The 23,931-nt window shown below is 48.8% G+C and overlaps 1 protein-coding gene across 1 annotated transcript in view; it reads left to right on the top strand.

Annotated features, from left to right (window-relative positions):
• Window positions 1-23,931, top strand: part of Ror2 (receptor tyrosine kinase like orphan receptor 2) — a 29,806-nt gene that overhangs the window by 945 nt on the left and 4,930 nt on the right. Inside the window, exons 2-6 of the mRNA XM_051171374.1 lie at window positions 8,656-8,943; window positions 9,663-9,693; window positions 18,106-18,233; window positions 20,822-21,136; window positions 21,667-21,912. Of these exons, the coding sequence (XP_051027331.1) occupies window positions 8,656-8,943; window positions 9,663-9,693; window positions 18,106-18,233; window positions 20,822-21,136; window positions 21,667-21,912 (1,008 nt within the window). The remainder of the gene's footprint in view (window positions 1-8,655; window positions 8,944-9,662; window positions 9,694-18,105; window positions 18,234-20,821; window positions 21,137-21,666; window positions 21,913-23,931) is intronic.

The following is a 23,931-nucleotide window of genomic DNA, read 5'->3' as shown; positions in this document are numbered from 1 at the left end:
GGGAGAGGCGTTATATTAGTCAGGATTCTCCAGAGAAAGAACTGGTAGGATGTGTATGTGTGTGTGTGTGTGTGTGTGTATGTGTGTGTGTGTGTGTGTGTGTATATATATCTATATATATATATATTTATATATAATAGGTTATGGCCTGACTATGCTAATCATGAGCAAGAGTTTCCTTCTACCATGTCCTTTATGTAGGCTGCCACCAGAAAGTGTGGCCCAGATTAAAGGTGGATTTTTCCCATTTCAAAAGATAGAGTCTCCTTACTTCAAATGGTTCAACCAAGAGCAATCCCCGAGGTGTACCCTTCTGCATGGGTTCTATTCATTTCAGGTGTAGTCAAGTTGACAGCCAAGAATGGCCATCACCGGTGTGATGGAGATGCTCCATTTGTGGCAGAGCACTCCGCAGTCACTTGTCTCCACACTTTGACCAGCTTTGAGTTTCTGTGTTAACTACCATCCATCGCACAAAGAAACTTCTGATGGGGTCTGAGAGCTGCAGTAGTCAGGGAGTATTGAGATAGGAATTTCGAGGGCAGTTTGATACGATGTCCATTTAGCAAACTGTAATAGATTCTCCCTCATGGCCTGTGAGCTCCTCAACCATGGGTTCTTGGCCAGATTTGCATTACCAGGTGTATGTTTCCTCCTGTGAAACAGATCTCAAATCCAAGTAGAAAACAGTTGTGACACCTCTAACCGTCATGCCACTATTGCACCCACGGGCATCTCTTACCATGCCAGATATTACTGCAGTTCCCTGGGCTCACAGCTGGGTTAAACTGCTGAAGACTCGTTCCCCTCCTCAGCAGCCTGCACAGCACCTTTCAGTACTGAAGAAGCTTCCTTTACTGTACCGACTTAACTTCCCCATGTACTGTGTGTGTTCCGGGTGTGTTGCATTATGAGCAATGGGGTCTTACTATCAAGTTTGGTAGGCAAAAAAGAGCAACAGCAGTTGCCTGTATTGTATGTGTATGTGGGGGTGGGGGGGGCAGGGGGTGTCTCCAGGACTTCTGACCAACAACTTAAAGGAAAACGTCCTAAACCTGACACTGTCCCTTTTTTTTAAATTTGACAACCTGTGGCTTCTGGGAGGAGCATAATCCCCTATGTAAGGTAATTCCAATTAAGCTCTCGTGTGTGTGTGTGTGTGTGTTATAAAGGTTATAAAATAGCAAGTTCCCATATGCCCTTTCCAAACAGCCTTAGAGTTAGTTATACCATGGGAGGGGGACGGAGGAGGGAGTTGGGGGGGGGGCGATGCCTTTTCTGATTAATATATTCTCACGTGTATTCACAACTGTTTCAGTCTCTGTGGCTACCATGCCAGAATCCCACAGACAGGGCAGGCACAATGCCAGGTGCTCATTTTCTCAAAGTTCTGAAGGCTGAGAGAGGAGTGTAAGGTTTGTAGTAAAGCAGGTGCCTAGACTGTGTGAGACCTGAGTTTGATTCCCAGCACTAATGAAAGGGGTCGGGGGGGGGGGAAAGAGAAAGATTCTATAGGGGAAATTAAAAGATTGAGCATTTCAAGGAAGAAAACATGATGTGAAATTTCTATTAAAAGAAGAGTTTGTGGCTAAAGAGATTGCTCAGTGGTTAAGAGCACTGCCTGTTCTTACAAAGATTTGATACCCACCCATATGGCCCCTCACAATCAGCTGTGATTCCAGTTCCAGGGGATATGTTGCCCTCTTCTGGCTTCTATGGGCACTGCATGCAAATTGTGCACAGACACGTGCAGGCCAAACACCCATACACATAAAATTTCAAAGTAATATGAGAGGTTTTGGTTTTTTTTGTTTGTTTTTGTTTTTTGTGTGGGTGTAATAGCATGTAGCTGTGATCTCAGGTAGTCTGAAGGATGAGGCAGGAGGACTGCTTGATCCAGGAGTTCAGACCATCCTAAGCAGCCTGTTCTCAGAAACAAAAACAAAACCCCCACAAAACTGAGGAGAAAGTGTGAGTCAGTGATAGAGTGTGTGTGATGCGCATGCAAAGCCTTGAGTTTGCTCACCAGCACCAAAGGAAAAAAAATGGCAAACCAGCCATGTGATGAGTCTTAACCCCGCTCCTTAGGCCTTCATCTCAGGACTCTGCCGCCTTCATGCTCCACCCCCAGCACACAGCTCTGCAGACACATCAGGGATTTCTTGTGCTGGTGTTTCTCTTGCCGTGCCCATGCCCTTTTCTCAGCTTTGAAGATGCTGTGAAACATGAACACTACCTCCTCAGCTGGGTTCTTGCTTCCTGTGCTGAGGCCAACTCTGCTCAGATTGAAGTAGCAAAGTCATTTCACCCGAGAACGGGCCCCAGACTCTGTAGCAGCTCCTTTCTCCGAAATGTCTTTCAGAACCATACTGACTTCAGTGGGAATGCCTGGGTGCTTCTGTCTGTCTGTCTGTCTCTCTCTCTGTATGTTTACATGCTTACACATTCATGTGTGTGCAGGTGTACTTGTGGGGGTTATATATGCACATGTGTGTATATGCATGTAGAGTCCAGAAGAAAGCCTCAGTATTTGTTCCTCAGATACCATTTACCTTGGTTTTTGAAGCGGTCTCTCACTTTCGCCTGGATCTCACTGCTTTGGCTACGCTGACTAGGTACCAACGCACCCCCCAATGCCTGCCTACTGTATTATTTTTCCCAGCGTCTCTGATAACCCTCCTGTTTCCCCAATTTTCTGCAGTGGGTCTGTGCAGCCTGCTGGATGGCTTAGGCAGAGAAGACGGAGCTCAAGCCCTGCTATGGCCTCTGCCTAGTTTATTGACCTGTAAATATTTTCTTCTGGGTTTGGCAGCTTTACATCCCCCTGCGACCCTCAGGGTCTCCTTTTCACTTGCCCCTCCAGGAAATTGTCTGTTTTGTTTCCCACCAATCGAAACTCCATGACCTTGTGACCCCAGGCATAGAAGGCTTTCTTTATTTCCTTCCTATGCCAGGTTGGCCCGGTCAGGAAGCCAATGTTGGGGCTCCTAAGTCATTTGACAACAAGGGTGACTGTCTGGACAGTTGGGTGGGTTATAAAACCATTAATCATTGATATGTGTGTGACTGGGCAGAAGGGAGCGGTTTCCTGGGTATGGAATTCTCCTTCAGCCTCTGGGGTCTTTTGATGCTAGGCCGCTGCAGAGAGGAAGCCCTTTGCGTCAGCAGTTACGGTTACCTCAGTGCAGAAGGGAAACTCACCCGGATGAATGGAAGTGGGGGATTTCTGTTCCTCACGGTGCACTGTGCCAGCCGGGTCCACATCAGTGACACCTCCGTCAGTGCTGCCTGGCTCCCGGTAGCTGACCAGTTGTCTAGAGAGGTTTGGGACTGCTCAGAGGCGTTCTGTGAGCCGATGGAGAGCTTGGACAAAATGATTAGTGCAAGCCTCATCTTTTGCATGTCAGAGAAGTGAAGCCGAGAGGTTAGCTGGCTGGCTGTAAGTCCAACCCTGAGGGGAAGGGATACTGTGTACAGTCTCTGGGGAGTTAGAACTCCCAGTGTTTGGCCTCAGGAGAATGGATGATGGGGCGAACGGTGGGCCAGGCTAATTTGGCAGCTCCCTCAGGTCAATGCTTGGTAAAATACTAGGAAACAATGTAAATGCTTTGGCAAATGTACGAGCAAAATGGAGCGATGCCCAGGAGCCAGAAAGAGAAAGGAAAGGATCAAAAGTAACAGCCCGGGGCTGCCAGGGCAGAGGCCGTTCTAAAGCAGCTCTCAGCATTTGCAGCCTTGGAGGGTCCTCAAGCTGAAGTGACTTGTGAAAGAACTGGATTCTGATGCTGCCATGTGGCTAGGCAGATGCTGAAGAATGGGGTAAGCCCAGCAGATTTCACGTGTCTGCCGGCTTCAGAATCAGCCACCAGTAAGACATAGGCGGCCTGGCAGAAGAGCAGCTAGAAGTGTCCACGGCAAACCTTTGGAGTGGGAACAGCTCCAGAAAGTAGATGTCACAGCGGGGAGTACACAGGACTAGAAGGCCCTGGCTGAGAATAAGTGCCTTAAGTGTTTCTATCCACTTGGGGGCTGGATAGCGAAGGTTTTCTTTCAAGGAAAAGTGATGGGTCAGGATAAAAATCAAGTGCACTTTTAATAAAACGATGGAATTTCCATGTCAGGCCTGATAAATCTTGTTTCAACCGTGGAGACAGTTACACTGCTTCAGTTTCATCAAGAGACTTGAGTCTGAATATCAAGGCAGAAAATGAACCCATGGATTCAGTCCACAGCACTGAGGCATTGTGGGAAAGCCTCTCACACAGGCTACAGGCTGCTGTTCTGTGGCACGCCCAGCCAAGCAGCTGAGAAGAACCTGGCTCAAGCTGGGGAACTCCTGCGAAGATGCGCAGGCAGACGTGAGCTGGTGCCACTAGAGATCCAAGCCCCGTGGCCATGGTGTTATGGGAGACTCAAAGCAGAGAATTACGATGAACCATGGCACCATCTTATTGAGGAGCCCTAGCCACAAAGTACTTCCAAAGAAGAGGCACTCTACATTGAAAAGCCACAAAGCACACTCACAGAGAGAGGCACAGAGTAAGTAGCTGGCCAGTACACCGTGAAGCCAGGAGACCTTTCATTAAAGGAAAGGATGAAAACCACACAGAAGAACAAATGGTGGATTCAAAAGGGAACCAAGCAGAGCCTCTAGAAGTAGTGCCTTTGAGTTGAGAACCTGGATGGACAAGTTACAGAGCAATTTAGTCAATATAGAAACTACCTCAGCGTGCCATAGAGAGTATCCCAAATGAGAAATGGAGAGGGAAGAATAACGGCTGGAGTTTAGGAGACACTGACAGATAATTTTTACTACGTTGATGAGTGAATGAGTTTTCAGAACTAAGGAAGGGAGCTAGGATCTGAAGAGGCTAACATAAAAGTAATTGTGTGGCTTTAAGAGCGGATGCTTGGGATGGCGAAGACAGGGGAATGACATCAACAGTTAGTAAGATTGCCTGCAAACAATGGGAACTGGCAGTTTTCAACAGTTCCCAGAAGAGGCAGAAGACAACATCACTGCTGAGCTAGAGTTCTATACCCAGCTAAACTAATCCTCAGGGTGAAAGTAACAGATACTTTTACTCTAAGCATAAGCATGTTTACAATCTCAGTCCATCGCCCAAGGCACAAGTATATTCTGGGTAAGTTCAGCAGATTCTAGGAGGAAAGTAGGAGACAAGAAGTGGTACTAAGGAAAGAGTTTATGACTTGGCCGAACTCTGACAATAGAAACTAACACTAATGATCACAGCTGAGAGACTAAAGGCAGCGTGTGAGTAAGAACTGAGAAGCAGGAACTCTAAAGCTTCTCTCATGCGAGCAAGGTCTAGGTGGGTGGGAGGGAGGGAGGCTCTGTACTTCATTCAGTGTTTAAAGGTTCTTGTGTTTGGGAAGCTTTGTCCGACGAGACATGATGCTGATCCTCTGGAACTGGAATTACGATGGTGGTGAGCCTCCATGTTGGTGCTGGGAACTGAGCCTGGGTCCTCTGGAAGAGCTGCCATTGCTCTGAGCAATTCTTCGGCCTGTTTTTAAATTTTATCACATTGCATGTATTTATTTATTGCTTATTTATTTTATGTGGTGCATGCATGTGTGTGCCTTGGGTTTTAGGGTCAAACTCAAGTCCTCAGGATTGGTGACAAACATCTTTATCCTGAGCTACCTTACTGGTCCCTAAAACTTGTTTTTCTAAAACAACAACAACTACAACAAAACAAAACACTGCAACTAATGCACACCTTTAGGGCTGGTGAGGTGGCTCCCTGGGTAATGATACCTGTGGCAAAGCCAGAGGTCATTAACTTGATTCCTGGAACCCACTTAGTGGGAAGAGGAAATAACTGACTCCTTCATTTCCTTCTGACATTCTCCACATGCACATGGTGGCATGTGTTTGCTTGCACACATATGCTCATATAAATTAACAGCTGTAAGAACGCACACCATTAATAACTCACAGGTAAAATTAAAAAAAAAAAAACCTCAAAATGAATTATAAGCCACTTGGGTCAGACCAAATATAGAAAGGTTAAAGTGATTTATTGTGTGGCTAAAGAGCTTGAAGGAAAATTGCATGTTTTATACCTTAGTTGTTAATAGGGAAGGATTTAATTGTAGAAATTAGAGGGCGGAACAGAAGAAAGATGAATAGGCCATTTCAAAAAAGATGTCCATCGTCCAGGACACATTCAGGAAGATGCTGGTGCTGGCTGGAGTTCTGAAGCCACCGACTACATGGCATTTGGTCACATGCATCTGACTGACAAAATTAAAGTCCCCCCAAGACCAAGTGTGGTCAAAGCCTGGGGGGGGCACATTAACTCAGATGTTTATGGGCTGTACATCTACAGAGACAGGCAAACAATAGCTCCCAGAACTTAGTCCCTCCTCATCCAGCAGGTACTTTTAAGGTACTCTTGAGTATATCCAGGACCAGATGTGCACACAGATGGTCAGTAAACCTGTTGAAGCCCAAATGTGCAAATAGCTCACTGCCCCTCCACTGGGAAATGAGTAACAAAACCATGATGTGTTTATATAGTGGACTATTACACAGTAATTAAAGAACAGTACCATCATAAACCAGCTTGAGTGAAAGCAGGCGACTGGAGAAGTTGACCTGTTGAGAGAAAGTTCCTGGAACTATAAAATAATGCAACCTGGAATGATGGATGGCCGTTCATCGGAGGGAGAAATAAGGCACCCAGACATCTTGAATGTTCTAGGTCAAGTACAGCAAAAGGTAGCCATCAAATTTTTATGTTGTTTGTAGGATATGTCTGGCCTTGATTTCTGTGTGCTGCAGTATTTCAGCTTTTATTGTTTTTTTTTCTTTTAATCCACCAGAATAATGGACAGAAAGGAGTAGTAGAAGAGGCAGGGTAGAGGTGTAAATTCACAACAAAAGGCTGTGTTGTTAGTGAAGCCAAGACAACAGCTCGGAGGCTACTCTGACGATAGGACAATTCAATAAAGTCTAGAGGGAAAAGTGAATACAGCGGCTCCGTCAGAGGTCACCACGCCCCAATGTCTGTATCCTGTGACTATGTCTCCCTGCACAACACAGGGTGTTTGTAGGTGTGACTGAGGATTGTAAATGAGGAGATCACCCTGAATTCACAGGTGGCCCCAGTATAACCTAGAAGCCCTTACAGAAGGGAGGCTGAAGGGCCAGAGTCCATGGTAGGAAATATGATGAAGACAAAGGAAGGGGCTTTGAGCCACGGAGCAAGGGTGGCCCCTGGCGACGAGCAAAGGTGCAAACAGATTCAAACTCAGACCCTTGGGCAGGACCAGCCCTGCTGATACCTGACTTTTGCCTTTGTGCTCCTCCTGTGTGTGCTGGAGCAAATGTGTGTTGTTTTATACCCTGCCGTTTTAGCCATTTGTTAAGAGTGATTATAGGAAACAAGTACCTTTCATGGAAGATTGCTCCTGTGGGCTTTTCCTACCAACCTTTAACCACATAGACAATGGAGCGGGGGGGAGGATTGATGTGCATCGCTAAGGAAAATTACAGAGAGCCTAGTGATCTACCTGAAAAATAAAATAGGAAGACCTACGTGAAGAAAATTACAACTCTCTTCTGAGTAGATGAAGTCAAACATAGGGACCTGGACTGGCCTGCTTCAAGAGCCATCATAACTCAGCCCCGACAGGAACCCAACTGGGGCCTTTCCCCCATCCGAGCCCTGTTGCTTACAAGGAACTTACTAATGTGGTTCAGAATTTAATCTAAGTGAGAAAATGCCCTCAAAGTAGCAACTGTTGTTCTTGATGTCAGCATGCGCATGACTCATGGTGACTTAACAAGTGTGTTGTGATGTAGGAAGTGGGGGTGTGTGTGGCAGCGCCTTCTGCAGAGAGAAGGCGGCTAATAAACACCTTCTGAGGGGCAACACTGTGGGCCTAGTGAGTGTCGTCAGTTTTGTTAGTGATTTTCATAGTTAAAGTGTCCCCAGCCAGGCATGGCAGCATGTGGCTGTAATCCCAGTGGTCTGGAGTTTTGAGACAGAAGGTTCTGAAGTTCAGGCCCAGCAGGGGTTATGTGAGACCCTGCCTCAACAAAACAAAACAAAACACAAAACAAATAAGCAAAGGGCCTCAGACAGTATGGGCGGAAGACAGTGTATCCTCCAGAGCAAAGGTGTGCAGGAGAGAGGCTTTATTCAGGCGCCAGTCCTGTGGCCAGGACATGAGCAGGACTGGCTTGGCCACATGGATTCAATCAGGTCTTCTGAAACAGAGTCATCAGCTAGGTGACTCCAACCTGTATTCCAGCACCTGGGAGGGTGACGCAGGAGGATTGCTATGAGTTAAGAGGCCAGCCTGAGCTATGAGCTTTGCAATGAGCCAGCTCAGGCTACAGAGTGAAACCTGTCAGAAAAACAGACTCAAACAAAACAGGACGCCAAAACCACGTTGAAGACAGCAGCTGCTAATGGTCGTGTGACCAGTGATACTCAAACATGCCTGCAGGTCCCCAGAAGCCATGGCTCGAATTCACCAACTCAGTGTCCCCTGCAGTGTTACAGGGTGTGCTGTGTGCAAATAAAAGGGCTCCCCTTCCCTCACGGTGATCACGCAGGATCCCAGGCTCTTCCTCCCGACCTCACCATGTTTGCACTCTGTGACCCCCATCCCCTGCAGGTTACTTTCTGAATTTCCTGGAGCCGGTCAACAACATCACCATTGTCCAGGGCCAGACGGCGATCCTGCACTGCAAAGTGGCGGGGAACCCACCCCCCAACGTGCGGTGGCTGAAGAATGACGCCCCAGTTGTGCAGGAGCCACGGAGGGTCATCATCCGGAAGACGGAATACGGCTCTCGGCTGCGGATCCAAGACCTGGACACAACAGACACAGGCTACTACCAGTGTGTGGCTACCAACGGGCTGAAGACCATCACCGCCACTGGTGTTCTGTATGTGAGGCTCGGTGAGTGGCCACAGCAGAGGCTCCAGAGCGTTCGCAATGCAGAGCGAGGGATGTGCTTATTAGTATTTGAAGCTAAGCATGCACAGGTCAGCAAAAACCCAGAAACCACCTCAAGGACCCTCCCACGGAGCATGAGAGAGCCTGGTCACTGCTATTAAAGGAAAGTAGTCGCAGATGAGCTGTCAGTAAACCCAGGCCACAGAAGAGCATCCCAGACATACAAGGTGAACTGTGTGTGCAACAAGAGCACATTGCAGGAGGCCAGGCCCTGGGGGAAGGATGGCCATACCACAGACAGCCGGGGCCAGAACCTAAAACCCGTCTGTGGCTATGCTTCTGGTCAGGGCTCACTTGCCATGACTTTTCTGTGGTTGTGTCCCAAGTGCACGCACCTAACCTTAATGTGCACACCCATCCTCCATGGGTCCCAGGGAATGAACACCTAGGGCCTGTCATCTGGGCTCACGCTGGCCTCACATTAGAGCCAGCCCTGATGAGTTAAACAGGTTTTGTAGATAAAGTTTGGATGAGTGATCGCTCACACACATTTATACACAGAAAGTTCTCTTTCTGGGGTGTCTGGTGTCATTGGCATGTCCTCCTGAGTGGGAGGACACCGCAAAGCATGAGGACAGTGTCACGGAGGGAGGAGCTGCTGAGCTGCCCCATGTGTGCCAGTGGCCATGTTAATAACTTGTCTTTTTGTTTCATGTCTTTAGGTCCAACACACAGCCCAAACCACAACTTCCAGTAAGTACCAGTCCCTGCCATTTCACTGTCACCCTGAGGGGTTCTCTTATGTAAGAGTGTAGGCTTTGAACCCCAAAGTGGACACGTCTATACCGAGTTTGCTGGAAGCTGGCTGGGAGCTCAGATGAATAGGCATTTAATTGGAGTTGGGAAACTTACAGGATCATAGAACCAGATGTTAATTGCTTTCAGCCCCTATAATTGCACAGGGCAACGAAACGGGATCTCTAAGCGTGCTCGCCAGATTCTCATGGGTGTATTTGTGGACATGGAAGTCATTTTTACTCTGCAATCCAGCACCAGCAATCTGCAGGCTTTTTTTCTTTTTCCTTTCTGGTGTTAAAGATTGAACCCAGGATCTTGCACAGGTTCCCCACAGGCTCTGCACTGGGCTATGTCCCTGACACCCATGCCTGCACTTTATAGATGTGCCCACTGAGCATACCCTCTGCAGCAGGTTCTCGAATCCACCCTTAAGGAAGAGCCTGTGGCTTGTGGGTCCTCAGGGAGTGTAGATAGATTCTAATCTTGGATTTGGGCCTTTTGTTTCCCAGTGAAACCTCACTTCTCTGCAACCCAGCCATATGGGGTGGGGGTTGGGGTGGTGATGGGGGTTGGGGGTGATGACAGGGTGATGGGGGTGGGGGCGATGATGGGGGTGGGGGTGGTGACGGGGGAGATGGGGGTGAGGGTGGGGGTGTCTCTCCACTGTAGCTGGAGAGTTCCTCCTTTCATTGTCTGTGTTTGCAAGTGGAAACTGTCCTTTCCTTCAAGGCCCTTCCAAATTTCTGAGCAGGAGCAGAACTTGGTCAGTAGCTCCCATTTCTACATGGCCTCCGGGACCCTCGGGATGATGAACTTGAGGGCTTTTGGCAGGGTCCGACTGTCGGGCAGATGGGTGGACTGTTCTTTGCTGAGAAATAGCACTGAAACATGATAACAACCCTTCATACCCAGGGTGGCTGAGACAGAGAAATGGCCTCAGGGGTGTGTGTGTGTGTGTGTGTGTGTGTGTGTGTGTGTGTGTGTGTGTGTGTGTGTGTGTGTGTGTTTTATGGCTGTGTGAGGGCAGTGTGGGTATGTGGACTTAAGAGAGGCACAAGTCAATTAAAAAGTTGAAATATTTCTTTGTTCTTATTTATATACACTTACATATCATACCAAATGTGATTATATACTGTTATATTACATGTTATTGTTGCTGGAGCTGTGAGGCACTTAGGCGCATGCATGAGGCTCTGGGTACAGCCTGCAGCACTGCAAAATCTCTCTCTCTCTCTCTCTCTCTCTCTCTCTCTCTCTCTCTCTCTCTCTCTCACACACACACACACACACACACACACACACTTATAAGTATTTTCTGTTGGAATTTATTTACTCATAACTTAATGAATATTATAATGCATACAATTATTTACCTAGGCAATATGAAATCTGATCTCTTCATATACTTATGTAAAGTTCTAAATCATGCAATTATAATTATCTATATGTTTCACACTGTTGATTTCCTCTTTATTTTTAAGCCATAGATAAACCCGGCACAGGAAGTTACAGGACAGAGCGCTCTCTCTGGGTCTCTTCCTCTCTCTCCCTGTCATGCTGTTGATCAGACGAGGTCTCTTGAGGGAGGCAGCGAGTATGGGAAATGTTTAGGGAAGGCCCCCACTTCCTTTTACGGTCTTAAGAATGTTATACCCAGTGTGCCAGTAACCTGTCTTAGGTATGTGTCCGTCTAGTGCAGCTAAACTTCACCTGGCACTCTTTTTACCCCCCTTTTCGGGCTTGGACGCACAGCACATGACGTCCTCCAGTGCGGAGTCCCTACTGTGACTGTCCACAGTGCTTCAGGGGCGCACTCTGCCATGACCCCCCACGGTCCCAGGATATCGACACTGAGAGTGAAAACCTAGCCCCCCACCTTAGCCACAGCTTCCCTTGGCAAGAAGCTCGGTATACATACATAGTGCTGTCTCCAGTTTCCTGTCTCTTTAGGGACACAGGACGTGTCCCCAGTGGCTAAGGAGGCCTGCTCTCAACGTTGCTGAGTGGCTATTCACAGGCTTAAGCAAACACGTCCATCCTTAACTCCCACACATGGATTCCCACATTTGGCCATTTCACCACACCCTCCAGGTCCCCCCTGTCACTCTGCAGCCAGCTGGCAGCATGCATGCTTCCTGGAACCAATTGTTTCTTACTCATCTGTCTCTAGTCTCTATCCTCTGTCTATTTTTCATTTCCTCCCCCCGCCCCCCCCAACCTCTGTGTAGCCCTGGCTATCCTGGAACTCACTCTGTAGACCAGGCTGGCCTTGAACTTACAGAGATACACCTGCCTCTGCCTCCCTGAGTGCTGGGTTTACAAGCGTGCACCAGCATGCCTGGCTTATTTCCATTTTTTATTCACTATTTTATTCAGTAAGTTTTGAATCTTACGTGTTAGTCATATGGAAGTTAAGTTTTATTGCACTTATTTAGTGTGTGTGGGGGGGACACACATGTTGGGGGTCACAGGACACCTTGGAGGAGTGAGTTCTCTTCTCCTACCATGTGGGTCCAGGGTTAGAACTCAGGCTTGAAGGCTTTGCTCACTGAGCCATTTAACCAGCCTGAGACAGAGATAAAACAGTTCTTTTTCTGTGAAGAACTCCTGGGCTTTTGTGTTGTATCTTGTTTTAAAATGTTACAGTTTCCTTGAATTACTCCAGTGCTATTCAGCTTGGTCTAGCAATGGACCCTCAGTAAGTGGGGGAGTGAGGTCTCAGGTGACTTTTCCTCATGCTCTAAAGCAGCCCCCCAACATTTATTATGAAGTATTTCAAACATGAAATGTTGGGGGGCATCTTAGGGAGAGGGAGCATCCAGTCACAACCAAGTGCTCATAACTCACTTGGCTGGCTTTGTTGTGTCTTTCCTCCATCCCCCATCCATCCAGCAGTCATCTCATTTCTTACTTACTTCCCAGTTGGTTGCAGACAGCTTCACACCTAACCTAGAACACTTCAGCACTCGGCGTTCACAGTATACAGTGTTTACAGCTAGTAACAGAGGCCTGTGTCTTTACAGTCACATTTTCAGGTATAAACGTAACTGTAGCTTTCACGTGTTGACATTCTCATGGAGATTTCTTGTTGGCAGATGACTCTGAAGGTAGGCAATCCATTTTCCTTCCTTCCTTCTTTCCTTCCTTCCTTCCTTCCTTCGACAGAGTTTCTCTGTGTCCCCTTGGCTGTCCTGGACTCTCGCTTTGGACCAGGCAATCCATTTTTTAAAAAATATTTTTATTTAATTTAATTTATGTGTGTTGGTGTGAGGGTGTCAGATCTTGGAATTACAGACAGTTGTGAGCTGCCATGTGGGTGCTAGGAATTGAACCCGGGTACTTTCAAAAAGCAAGCAGTGCTCTTAACCACTGAGCCATCTCTCCAGCCCCAGCAATCCATTTTAAAATCAGTAAATGAAGACTTATACAGTCAGGCCTCTCAATGCAGGTTTGTAATCCCTATTATGTAGGAAACTGAGGCAGGAGAATAGAAGGTTCAAGGCTAGCCTGGGTTACAGAATGAGTTTACGTCTAGCCTGTGCAACTTTATGAGTTCTAAACTAAAAAAACAAACAAACAAACAAACAAAAAACAGAGCTGGGTATGGTGGTACATGCCTTTAATCCAGCACTTTAATCCAGCAAAGGCAGGCTGATCTCTGAGTTACCAGTCAGGGCTATACAGAGCAACTCTGTCTCAAAAAACAAAAACAAAAACAAAACAAAACCAGAAAAGAAACAAACAAAACCAGAGAGCCCTTGCCTAGCATTCATAAGGCCTTAGGTACAGTTCCAGACACAACACACAGAATAATGAACACACAGAACAAACACTCAGATTTGTACCTTCTGTCTGAGAGTGCAGCTCTACAGTACAAGTGTTAGTGTGCAGAACACCCTGAGGTCAGGGCCCAGCCCCCAAAACCTTGCATCTGTTTATAGAATACAACATGATGTCTTGATATATTTATATGTTGTAGAATGACCTAATCAGGCCAATTAGCATAAGCATCATCTTACATAATTAGCATTTTTTTGTGATGAGCACAGGTAAAATCTCTCTGTTAGCGCTTCTTAATTATACAGTACGTTGTTCCTAACTCACCTGGATCATAAGTCCGTAATTGGATTCTTTCATGCTGGGCTCCTCACGCCCTCAAGCTGTTCAGCTCCAGGCTTTGGTGGCTGCCACAGGGGGACAGAAAACTGTCTTTGATCACAGCTCTGTAGACTGAGGTGACAGGCTGTGGCCTTTCTGTGGCCACGACTTTGTTTATTTTGACTGTCTCAGACTAACCTGCATAGTGACTTCTCTGGAAGTTAAGCAAAATGAAGATTCAAAGGCACGATGGAGAACTTAGTGCCTCCAATAATAACCCCTTAGTTCTCTGAGTTCTTCAGGAGTGACAAGTCTGCCCTGCTAGGTGGCTCCTTCATGTGTCTGTTTCCTGGCAGAGACATAACTTTCCTTTCTGACCCTGGCCAATTGTTCTGTCCTGCCATGTGGGGTGCAGGCTGGGATGGTTACCCACAGAGGAGGCTGGGCTTGTCCTCCTGTAATGTGACATCATGGTGGTGGTGGTGGGGCTGTTATTGGTCTTCACACAGCGATGTAACTGGCTGTTTCCTGCTCCAGCCCTGCCTTCTGCCCTCAGAGCACATGTTGGTGCTCGCTGGCAACCTGCCGTTAAGGGGCTACTACTATTATCCTTCCATCCGCCTTTGGAAGCTGTAAGACAGGGTGGCGCCTCCCTTTCTCGTAGCTCACTCAGGTTGGGATGATGCCTGGGGATCCTGCATGCCTGACTTTTCATATGTGAGATTGGTTTGGGTTCTGCTCTTTTAACTTAGCGGTGGCTCGAGTTCACTCTAACTGGCCCATGTACCCCATACTACACATGGTTAGGAGTGGGCAACACAAGGTGCAGTACTCCCTGGAGCCTCTGCATTAGAACCCCATCCTCCTCCTGTTGTCCCCCACCAACCTGTGGGTGCGTGGGTGTGTGTCACGCTGCTTCTAGAAAGTGCCTTCTGCTTTTGAGCAGTTAAAAAGTTAAGCCAAGTCTTGGTATTCTGAAAGCCGCTTTTCTTGAGGCCATGTCCTTAACCCTCTTGTTTTCTGACTTACTTGGACACTGGGCATGTCCAGGACTGCCACCCTGTCGTCCAGCTGCATGCTTGTGGACCCAGAATCTCTGTCACCAAGTCCAGCTTACCTGCCAGTCTTCAGACCCTGGACCTCCGTCACATCCGCCCATCTTGCTTTGCCTGGCCCACAGGCAGGTGCACACGTGTGCCTAAGGAGAATGCCGTTGGCCTGCTCCCGCAGCTCTCCCACTGCTATTAAGGAGAACATCGATAACTCTAGTTCAGACTTTATCTTAATTACGGGAAAAATACCAGGATAAAAACAATTTAAATTGCCACTGACAAGCCAGTGATTAAAGATGACTTCAGGAGAAGCCAGGCTGCTTTATTATAAGGAACATTCTCAGAAAAAGACTAACTTAGCACTTGACATTAAAGCTGAGACCACTGGTCCGTAGGTAGTTCAGCTCGACCTCAAGTACAGCCTGAAGGAGGGCCCTGGTCTTAATCTTTAACCTAAAGCCACCTTGTTACAATAGGAAGTATAGCTCTTGGCCTGGGGAGATGGCTCTGTGGATAAGAGTGCTTGCTCTGCAAGCTTGAGAGCCTGAGTTCAGTCCCAGCACCCATGTTAAAACCAGACATGGTAGTGTGTGTGTGTGTGTGTGTGTGTGTGTGTGTGTGTGTGTGTGTTTCTGTAACCTGTTGGCTCTTACGGGGATGAAAGGTGGGGAGAAGGTCCGCTAGTCTGGAGTATACAGCAGTGAACAGCAGAGACTCTGAGCCAAACCAGGCAGAGGATGAAGATGATATGCCCACATTCACACACAGGAGTGTATACACACACACACAGAGAGAGAGAGAAAGAGAGAGAGACAGAGAGACAGAGAGAGACAGAGACAGAGAGGCAGAGAGAGAAGGGGGAGGTAATTCTCCTTAAATCCTGTACTAAATAAAAATAGTGTCTTAGTACTTAAGTGTGTACTGCCCAGACAGAGTGAAGGCTGCTATGTGACAATAGCTATAAAGTCTGAGTATTGCATTCGTATTCCAGTTCCTTAATAGTCCACTTACAGATCCCTGCCCGCTCTACACACACGGACCATGCTGCTGCAGACAGTCTCTAATCTGGATAGTCCTTGACCTTCTGTGACCTCTTGCTTCTTAGGATGCCCCCTCTGGAGGCCTTTCCTTAACAGAGTCAGCTGTGGGGCTCACTACCTATTCACAGGGCCCTGCCTCAGTTTCTCCCGGGCTTGTGATTCCTACTGGTTACATCTCTTTAGCCTGTGGTTCTGGCCTGTCTGCCTCCTTCCTGGCTGTAGCTTCTCCCAGTAGCTGTTTCTCTTTCCAGCTTCCAGCATGGCGGGTTCTGGTCTGTGCCTGGCCACGTCAGGTAGAGCAAGGGGTTCATTCCGGCTCTGCACACCCCTGAGGATCTTCTGTGCAGTTCCTTTCATTCGTGCTCCTGACTTCCAGACCTGAGGTCACCTCAGGGGCTTGAGCACGGGGCCTCCTGCTCCTCTGCTGTGCCGCTCTCACACAGCAGCCCTGAGGAATTAATTCTCCTGCAGCCCATTGGAGTTGCCTCCTTGGAGGATCCTGGGGCCATTGAAATGCCTAGTTTTCCTAGTCAAGGGATGGATGGGACATTGAAGGGGTTTAGAATCACCATGGAAACAGACTTCTGGGTGTATCCAGGTTTAGCCAAGGTGGGGAACTCTATCTTGAATGTGTGCAGCAGCACCCATCCTGTGGGCTGGGGCCCAGGATGGAATAAGATGATGAAAGCAAGCCCAGCAGGACAGCGGTGGTGGCTTTCATCTCTGTATTGTCCTGACTGTAGATACAATGTGACCAGTTGCCTCACACTCTGGACACTCCCGCCACCGCCACCACTTCCTCACTGCATCCTGGACTGTACCCTTTCCTTAAGTTGTTGTCAGATATTTTATCACAGCAGTGAGTTCTAGGAAGGTCGGGTTGTGGAGAAAGGAGGACAAACTGTCGTCCTGGTCCCTCTCAAGCACTTATGTGTGTCAGCATCATCCATGTTATCCGCACAGTGGACCCCAGGCTCTCAGACACAGACCTTTGCAGAGACCTCTGTTGCTGTAGAAAAGGCAGAGAGCACAGCAGGGGTGGTGGTGGTGGTGGGCAGGGGGGGGGGGGGAGGGGAGGGCACATCCTTGTTTACAGACCAGGCCACTGTGAGGGGGAATGCCACAGTCTGTGACGTAGCTCAGGAATCAGAAGTGTGTTAATGTGTAACATCCTCATGTTAGGAACCTGTGGATGAACTGTACACATCACCTCATCCGTAGGAAGTCTTCCTTGTAGGCCAGAGGTGGTGGTGTATACCTTTGATCCCGGCGGTTGGGAGCCAGAGGTTAGGCTGATCCCTGTGAGTTTTAAGGCCAGCCTGATGTACATAAGCAAGTACCAGGCCAGCCAGAAGCTACACAGTGAGATCCTGTCTCAAAAGAAAAAAAGTCTTTCCATACTTCACGCTTACTTAAGGAGTCGTCGTCCAGGTTTTTAAAAGGTGATTAAAATCGGCAAATGATTAATAAGCTGCTGAGCAGCTGTGTTAGGTTAGGTTTACAGCAAACCTGACTGCAAGTTACTTCCCTCTTGGCACTCCTCTTACTATGAAACCATTGATGGAGCCTGTATCGACAGACCATCGTGAGCTGAACTGGGCAGTGTGCATTAGGGTTCATTTTTGAGTTTCCTTTTCTATGGGTTTAGGCTGATGTTCCTGGTATGATGTCATCATTTCTAGAAGTTTCCAGTCCCCAGACTCCTCTGAGGTCCATCGTCTTCCCTGGAGCCCCACACACAGCACAGAGCTTCTCAGATGGGCTCCCTGCCCTTCTAGCAGGCACCCACATCTTTTCCCTGGCTTGCATCCCATTATCTGGAAGTGCCTCTCTGTTTATCTATGCATCTGGTTGCTTCTGAGGTTGGGTGATTAGAACCAAGGCCTCCGTGGGCTGGTTTTCATGCTGAGGCAATTTTTGGACCAAGTTTAAAAAAAAAAAAAATCGCTGGCTTGCCAATTACGGTGATGTAATCCCAGCACTTGGAAGCTGAGGCAGGACAATCTCTGAAGTTCATAACCAGATTAGACCACAGAGTGAGTTCAGAATTGTCTTGGACTAAATAGAAGGCCTCTGTCACAGAAATAAACAGACAAGCAAGCAGGCAGTGATAGGTTGTACAGTTCTGGACCATTTGTCCTCTACAGTCACTTACCGAGGTTTGTGTGCCTTTCCAGGGATGACGGTCAGGAAGATGGCTTCTGCCAGCCTTACCGGGGGATTGCCTGTGCACGCTTCATTGGGAACCGGACCATCTACGTGGACTCTCTGCAGATGCAGGGCGAGATTGAAAACCGGATCACAGGTAGGGAGCACACAGCTCCCTCGGGGCATGGCGAGCATCTGCGCAGGCACCTTTGCTGCAGATGGGCTGTCACTCTAGTGTTTTGTCAGTTAGTGGCACGGACAACCAGCCCCTCCCACATCTCCTGCAGGAGGAAATAAGTGCTCTTTCTTAGAAGTAGTTACACTTGCTCATGCGTTTTGCCCTAAAGTATTTTCAGTGTTTAGGTTGGCCTTTTAGCCCCTCCCCCTTTACTTGAAGGTAAATACTTCATAAAGAAATGTTTCTTTGCCTCATGGCTTCAAAGCTGAGATCCCAGAGTCACATGGCATCACCCTGCGGAGGCCTCCCTGGCTTCACCACACCACTAGGAGCCCGTATGAGAGGGGCGGTCACCCGGCAAGACAGGAAGCTGCCGGGTATGCTGAAGGGTGGGGGCAGGGGCAGACCTGTTCTTTCACAACAACCTTGTGAGGACAGAGCAGGGCCCCTGGAATACTGCTTCAATCTATTCTAAGGGCAACCAACCCCTATGCCCTGTACCTAAAGGTACCCCCCAAATCTCAGCATCACCAGGTTGGGAAGCAAACACAAGAGCCTTAGGGGACAGGCCACATGTAAACCATAGTTAACAAGTGCAGATGTTTCTCTCTCTCTCTCTCTCTCTCTCTCTCTCTCTCTCTCTCTCTCTCTCTCTCTCTCTCTCTCTCCTCTCTTACACACACACACACACACACACACACACACACACACACACACGCCAGGTATGTTGAAGCACTGATGTCATGGTCACACTCAATCTGCTTGGGTGCTTGCTCTGTATTCTCTGGACTGTTGCGTCATCTATGTCCCATGCCTGGTCCACAGGTGCACAGTCTGGCACCAGCTGCTTGGGACAGGCAGAGGGTATGCTGTAGCGAGTGAGACCTAGGTCCTTCGCTTCCAGAGAACAAAGCCTGGGTTTGGAGTTGGTCAGACAGGAAGTGAAGCTGCTCTCCTCTGTCTCTTTGGGACTTTGCTGGCTGGCTGTGAGGTCTCAGCATTCCATTCCAGCTTGGGTCTTCATTAGACCTAGAACTAGCCAGCACGCCACATTAGCATGGCAGTGTCCCGTGTGGAGATCTGCCCATGGGCGGCGTTCAGAGTGTGGGCAAAGATGATGACAGGAGCTGTGGAAAGCACCTTCCCTGCCTAGAACTGATTCCCAGGAGGAAACAGCACTCAAAGGACACATTTAGAGACAAAGCTCTGTGTGAATACAGCTGTGACATGGTGAGCCCGGTCCCCGAATTAATGGCAGTTTTGCTTTTCTTATCCTTTACTTGCCTGGGGGTGGAGGCCCACTTTTCTGGCAGCAGCCCCCTTCACTGCCAAGTCTGTACTGGAGAGGTCATTCCTCCATTAAATCAAATCCTAGGCACACTCTCCTTGACCCCTGGTGCCCAAACAAGGGGGTCTGTGATTTCTATCCCCGAGCCAAGCCAGTTCCTGGGGCCACTCGTGTCCCACCCATATTTAGAGTACGGTGCAAATGTTAGTTTCACGATGTAGTCTCAACTAGTCACTTTACAGGTAAAGAAACAGGCCCACAAAGGGTTAAAGGACGGACCGTTGCTTTCATATAGTAAATGAGAATTGGCTGGAACCAGATCCACCAGTTGCCTACTGGGGCCTGGGCCTGTGTTCTGGGTGGCAGCAGCACCACCTGCTGGCCACATTTGGTAGTACACACCCCAGGGTCTGAGCCTCTGGGTTTTAGCCCAGTATCTGCAGGGTGTGTAGGCAGAGGGACTTGACTGCTTCAGTTCCCCGCATCTTCCTGGATAACTAACTCCTACCTCTGAATTTCCCAGCCCCCCATGCACATTCCTTTTAATATCTGTGGGCTCTCTGCCTGGGCCTCTCAGGGTGAGCCTCATGTACCCAGAAGGCCCCAATTAGATCCCTCCTCGTTCTGTACTGTGTCCCCGAGCCCTCCACACCAGGCTCTGTGCTGCAGAACCCCCACACATACTAGATATGCAGGAGGTAAAATCTGGAGCTGGGTGTTAGGTGGAGTGAGGCAAGGTCTCCAGGGCTGGAACTGAGGTAGAGGGACAGGGTTTCCAGGGCTCAGGGTAGCCACAGAAATGAGGTTGGGGGTGTCAGGATTGCAGAGCAAGCTTGCATTGATGGTAGTAAGGGTGTGGTTGGGCAAAGTATAGAGGTTGGGTGTACTTGGAGTGTGATTCTGTTAGGGCACAAAGTGTGGGTTAAAGTTTCTCAGAAGGCCTGTGTCTGGACTAGCAGAATAGGGGTGTGGGACAGAGTCTAAGATGGGCACCCAGGGCAGGGCTTGAGGCTCAGAGAAAGGGATTGGTGCCCCATGATAGGTTGTCTGGAGTCCAGGCAGAAAGTTGGAAACCCAGAGAAGTGGACTGAGTGATGGCTTTCTTGGGTAGGGGTGCCATTGATCAAGGACGGGTAGGGGCTTGAGCCTTTGCTGTGGGTGTTTGGAGCAGGGCTGAGGGGTGGGGCAGATCAGGGGCCGGAGGAGGGGTGTGTTCGGCAGGGGCAGGGCTGCGCTGATGCTAGGCAGGCTTCCGCTCACAAGAGTCTCATTTCCGCAGCTGCCTTCACCATGATCGGCACCTCCACGCACCTGTCAGACCAGTGCTCACAGTTTGCCATCCCATCCTTCTGCCACTTTGTCTTCCCTCTGTGCGACGCGCGCTCCAGGGCCCCCAAGCCTCGGGAGCTGTGCCGGGATGAGTGCGAAGTGCTGGAAAATGACCTGTGCCGCCAGGAGTACACCATCGCTCGCTCCAACCCGCTCATCCTCATGAGGCTCCAACTGCCCAAGTGCGAGGCGCTGCCCATGCCTGAGAGCCCTGACGCAGCGAATTGCATGCGCATCGGGATCCCCGCGGAGAGGCTGGGCCGCTGTGAGTGTCCCCAGCGCGCAGGCGCAGGCTTAGGCGCAGGCTTAGGCGCAGGCTTAGGCGCAGGCGCAGGGCTAAGCAAAGCTCTTCAAAACGCAAGTCTGTTTCTGCAGCCAGAGCCAGCAGCACAAACAGTCCCAGGGCAGCCCTCTAGTGTTGAATGGGAGTTAACCTTCCCCAGGCTCTCACCCAAGCTGGACCCTTTCCTTGTCTGGGCCCATCGCTGTAAACCTGGAATTTCCAAAGCGAGTGGTCTCAGGGCTGGAGCAACTACAGTAGGTTTCCTTCCCATTTGTGTCACTGTTGCACCTTCCGTGTCACTGGTGGGCTTGGGACTCTATTCAGTCCCTCTAGTGCTACGTCTCCAGGTCATACATAAAACCCTTAGGTCTTTTGGGCTTCCTGCAAGGAGTCAGGGTGGCTTTGTCATTCCTTTCTGAAAATCCTAAGGGTGGGAGACATCCCACCCCCGCGCATACAGGCTTGCTGATGTCCCCCGCATGCTCAGGCCCCTAACTCTTTACTTCTCTCAGACCACCAGTGCTACAACGGTTCCGGTGCCGACTACAGGGGCATGGCCAGTACCACCAAGTCAGGCCACCAGTGTCAGCCCTGGGCTCTGCAGCATCCTCACAGTCATCACCTGTCCAGTGCTGAGTTCCCAGAGCTGGGAGGAGGCCACGCCTACTGCCGGAACCCTGGGGGCCAGATGGAAGGCCCCTGGTGCTTTACGCAGAATAAAAACGTACGCATGGAACTGTGTGACGTACCCCCGTGTAGTATGTATTCTCTCTCTATATATATATTTTTTAATGTTGATTGTTGAGTTTGCCTATTATAAGAGTTTGTGTCTTTCCAGGGGACATAGGTGACTCTTGTGTCCCATCTTACCATCACAGTCATTTGTTTTAAATAAAGTTGCAATACCAGACCATCATAGGGTGTTTTGGGGTGTGAAGGTCTGAATGCTGTGCTGGGCAGCCCTAATCTCACATCCCAGTGGTGCCTGCTGTGTGTATTCTGAAACCTTTCTTCCATCAGGTCCACCAGGTGTGTCTGGCCCTGGGACAATGAATTTGGCACCTGAGTTCTCAAGTCAACATCAAGGCACAAGGTTTTCTAAGTGTGGTGGAAGTCACAGGTAGATTTAGTAGAGTAAGGAGACAGTAGATTTCAGGTCTCAACATCCCCCACGGTATCTCTGTTATGTCATGAATGGGAGAAGGATGAGCAATTACAGGTTTAAAGCATCAGTTGTTAGCTAGGTCTGAGTGCCCTGCCGCTCTAGGGAGCACATATCCACAGACACACTGATACATCGCCAGCCTTGGAGATGGGGTGTCACAGGGCCTCTCACTGCTTAAGCATGTGTTCAATGCAGGAAGTGTACCTTGAGAATGAAAATGTGTGAGGTCATGTCCAAGTGAAGTCTAGTTCTGAGGGAATGCTTTGGCTCTGTACAGCCTTTCTCCTGAGAAACGGCTCCACAAGGCCTGCTGCTGGGTCTCAGCCATCCAGTTGTCCAGGGTGGACTTTTAGAAATAGGCACTTCAGGCTTATGACAATAATTTCCCCAGATCCATGGAGGGTGTCCAGGTAGGGGGCATTTTGATGAGCAGCTGTTATTTTGCAATTAAAAAAAAATCCAGGCGGTGGTGGCGCACACCCTTCATCCCAGCACTTGGGAGGCAGAGGCAGGTGGATTGCTGTGAGTTCGAGGACAACCTGGCTTACAGAGCAACTCTGGGACAGTCAGGGCTAACACAGAGAGACCTCTGTCTCGAAAAAACAAACAAAAAAGAAAAATATATAGGTTATAGGTCCTGGAACCATAGTTTATAGGAAGGTCTGCACTCATGGGGCAGAAATGCAAGGGCACCTCTTGAAGAATCGCTAGTGAGAGCCAGGTAGCAGAGCATCTGCAGTGTTTCATAGGAGGCTCCGGGGCAGCCGAGAAGGCTGTGCAGGGATACATAATAGTTGAAGGAGCCCACAGAGCTGTCTGTCCTGACAGAAAGAGACTCAGATACATTATCCTGCTCCAAAGCCAGCAGCAAGCATGGCAGTATGGTCTGCATGATTTTATTTAGAGTAATTTCACAGCTCACCCCAGGAAAGTGCAGTGATAACTGTAAGTTACTTCGTATGCTTCACCTGAAAAATACACATACAAAGTTGAGTACCAATCCATCAGCTGCATGACAGCCTTTGGTGACACACATCACTATGAATAATGATCTTCCCCTTTCTTTAATGCTATCATGTGTTCCCAGTAAGTGTGTGTTGTGTTGGTAAATTTTTTAGATTTATTTATTTATTTATTATGTATACAGGGCTCTGCCTGCATGTACACCTGCAGGCCAGAAGAGGGCATCAGATCACATTATAGATGATTGTGAACTCTACCATGTGGTTGCTGGGAATTGAACTCAGGACCTCTGGAAGAGCAGTCAGTGCCCTTAACCTCTAAGCCATCTCTCCAGCCCTGTGTTGGTGATTTTAAAAAGATGATGATAAAACAAATGGGCCTGCCAATGTGTGGGCAGGATTCCCGTGTCTGCTCTAGGGAGGAAGGGTGTGGATGCTCCCCCACAGCCTTTTGTTTTGTTTTATGTGGCTGTGAGAAAATACAATTAGCGAAAGCAGCCGAAGGGAGGAGATTGGTTTACCTGGCTTCTAATTCCATGTTAGTAGATCATTGCAGGGCAGTTGGAGCCACAGGAACTTGAAGCAACCATCACATGCAGTCAGGAGCGGAGCAGGGTGAGGTAGTGCATGCCTGGCTCAGCTTGCCTTGT

Source organism: Acomys russatus, chromosome 3, assembly GCF_903995435.1.
Source record: "Acomys russatus chromosome 3, mAcoRus1.1, whole genome shotgun sequence".
Taxonomy (NCBI): Eukaryota; Metazoa; Chordata; class Mammalia; order Rodentia; family Muridae; genus Acomys; species Acomys russatus.
The sequence above is the reverse complement of the archived record's forward strand: the minus strand, read 5'-3'. Positions and strand labels throughout refer to the sequence as shown.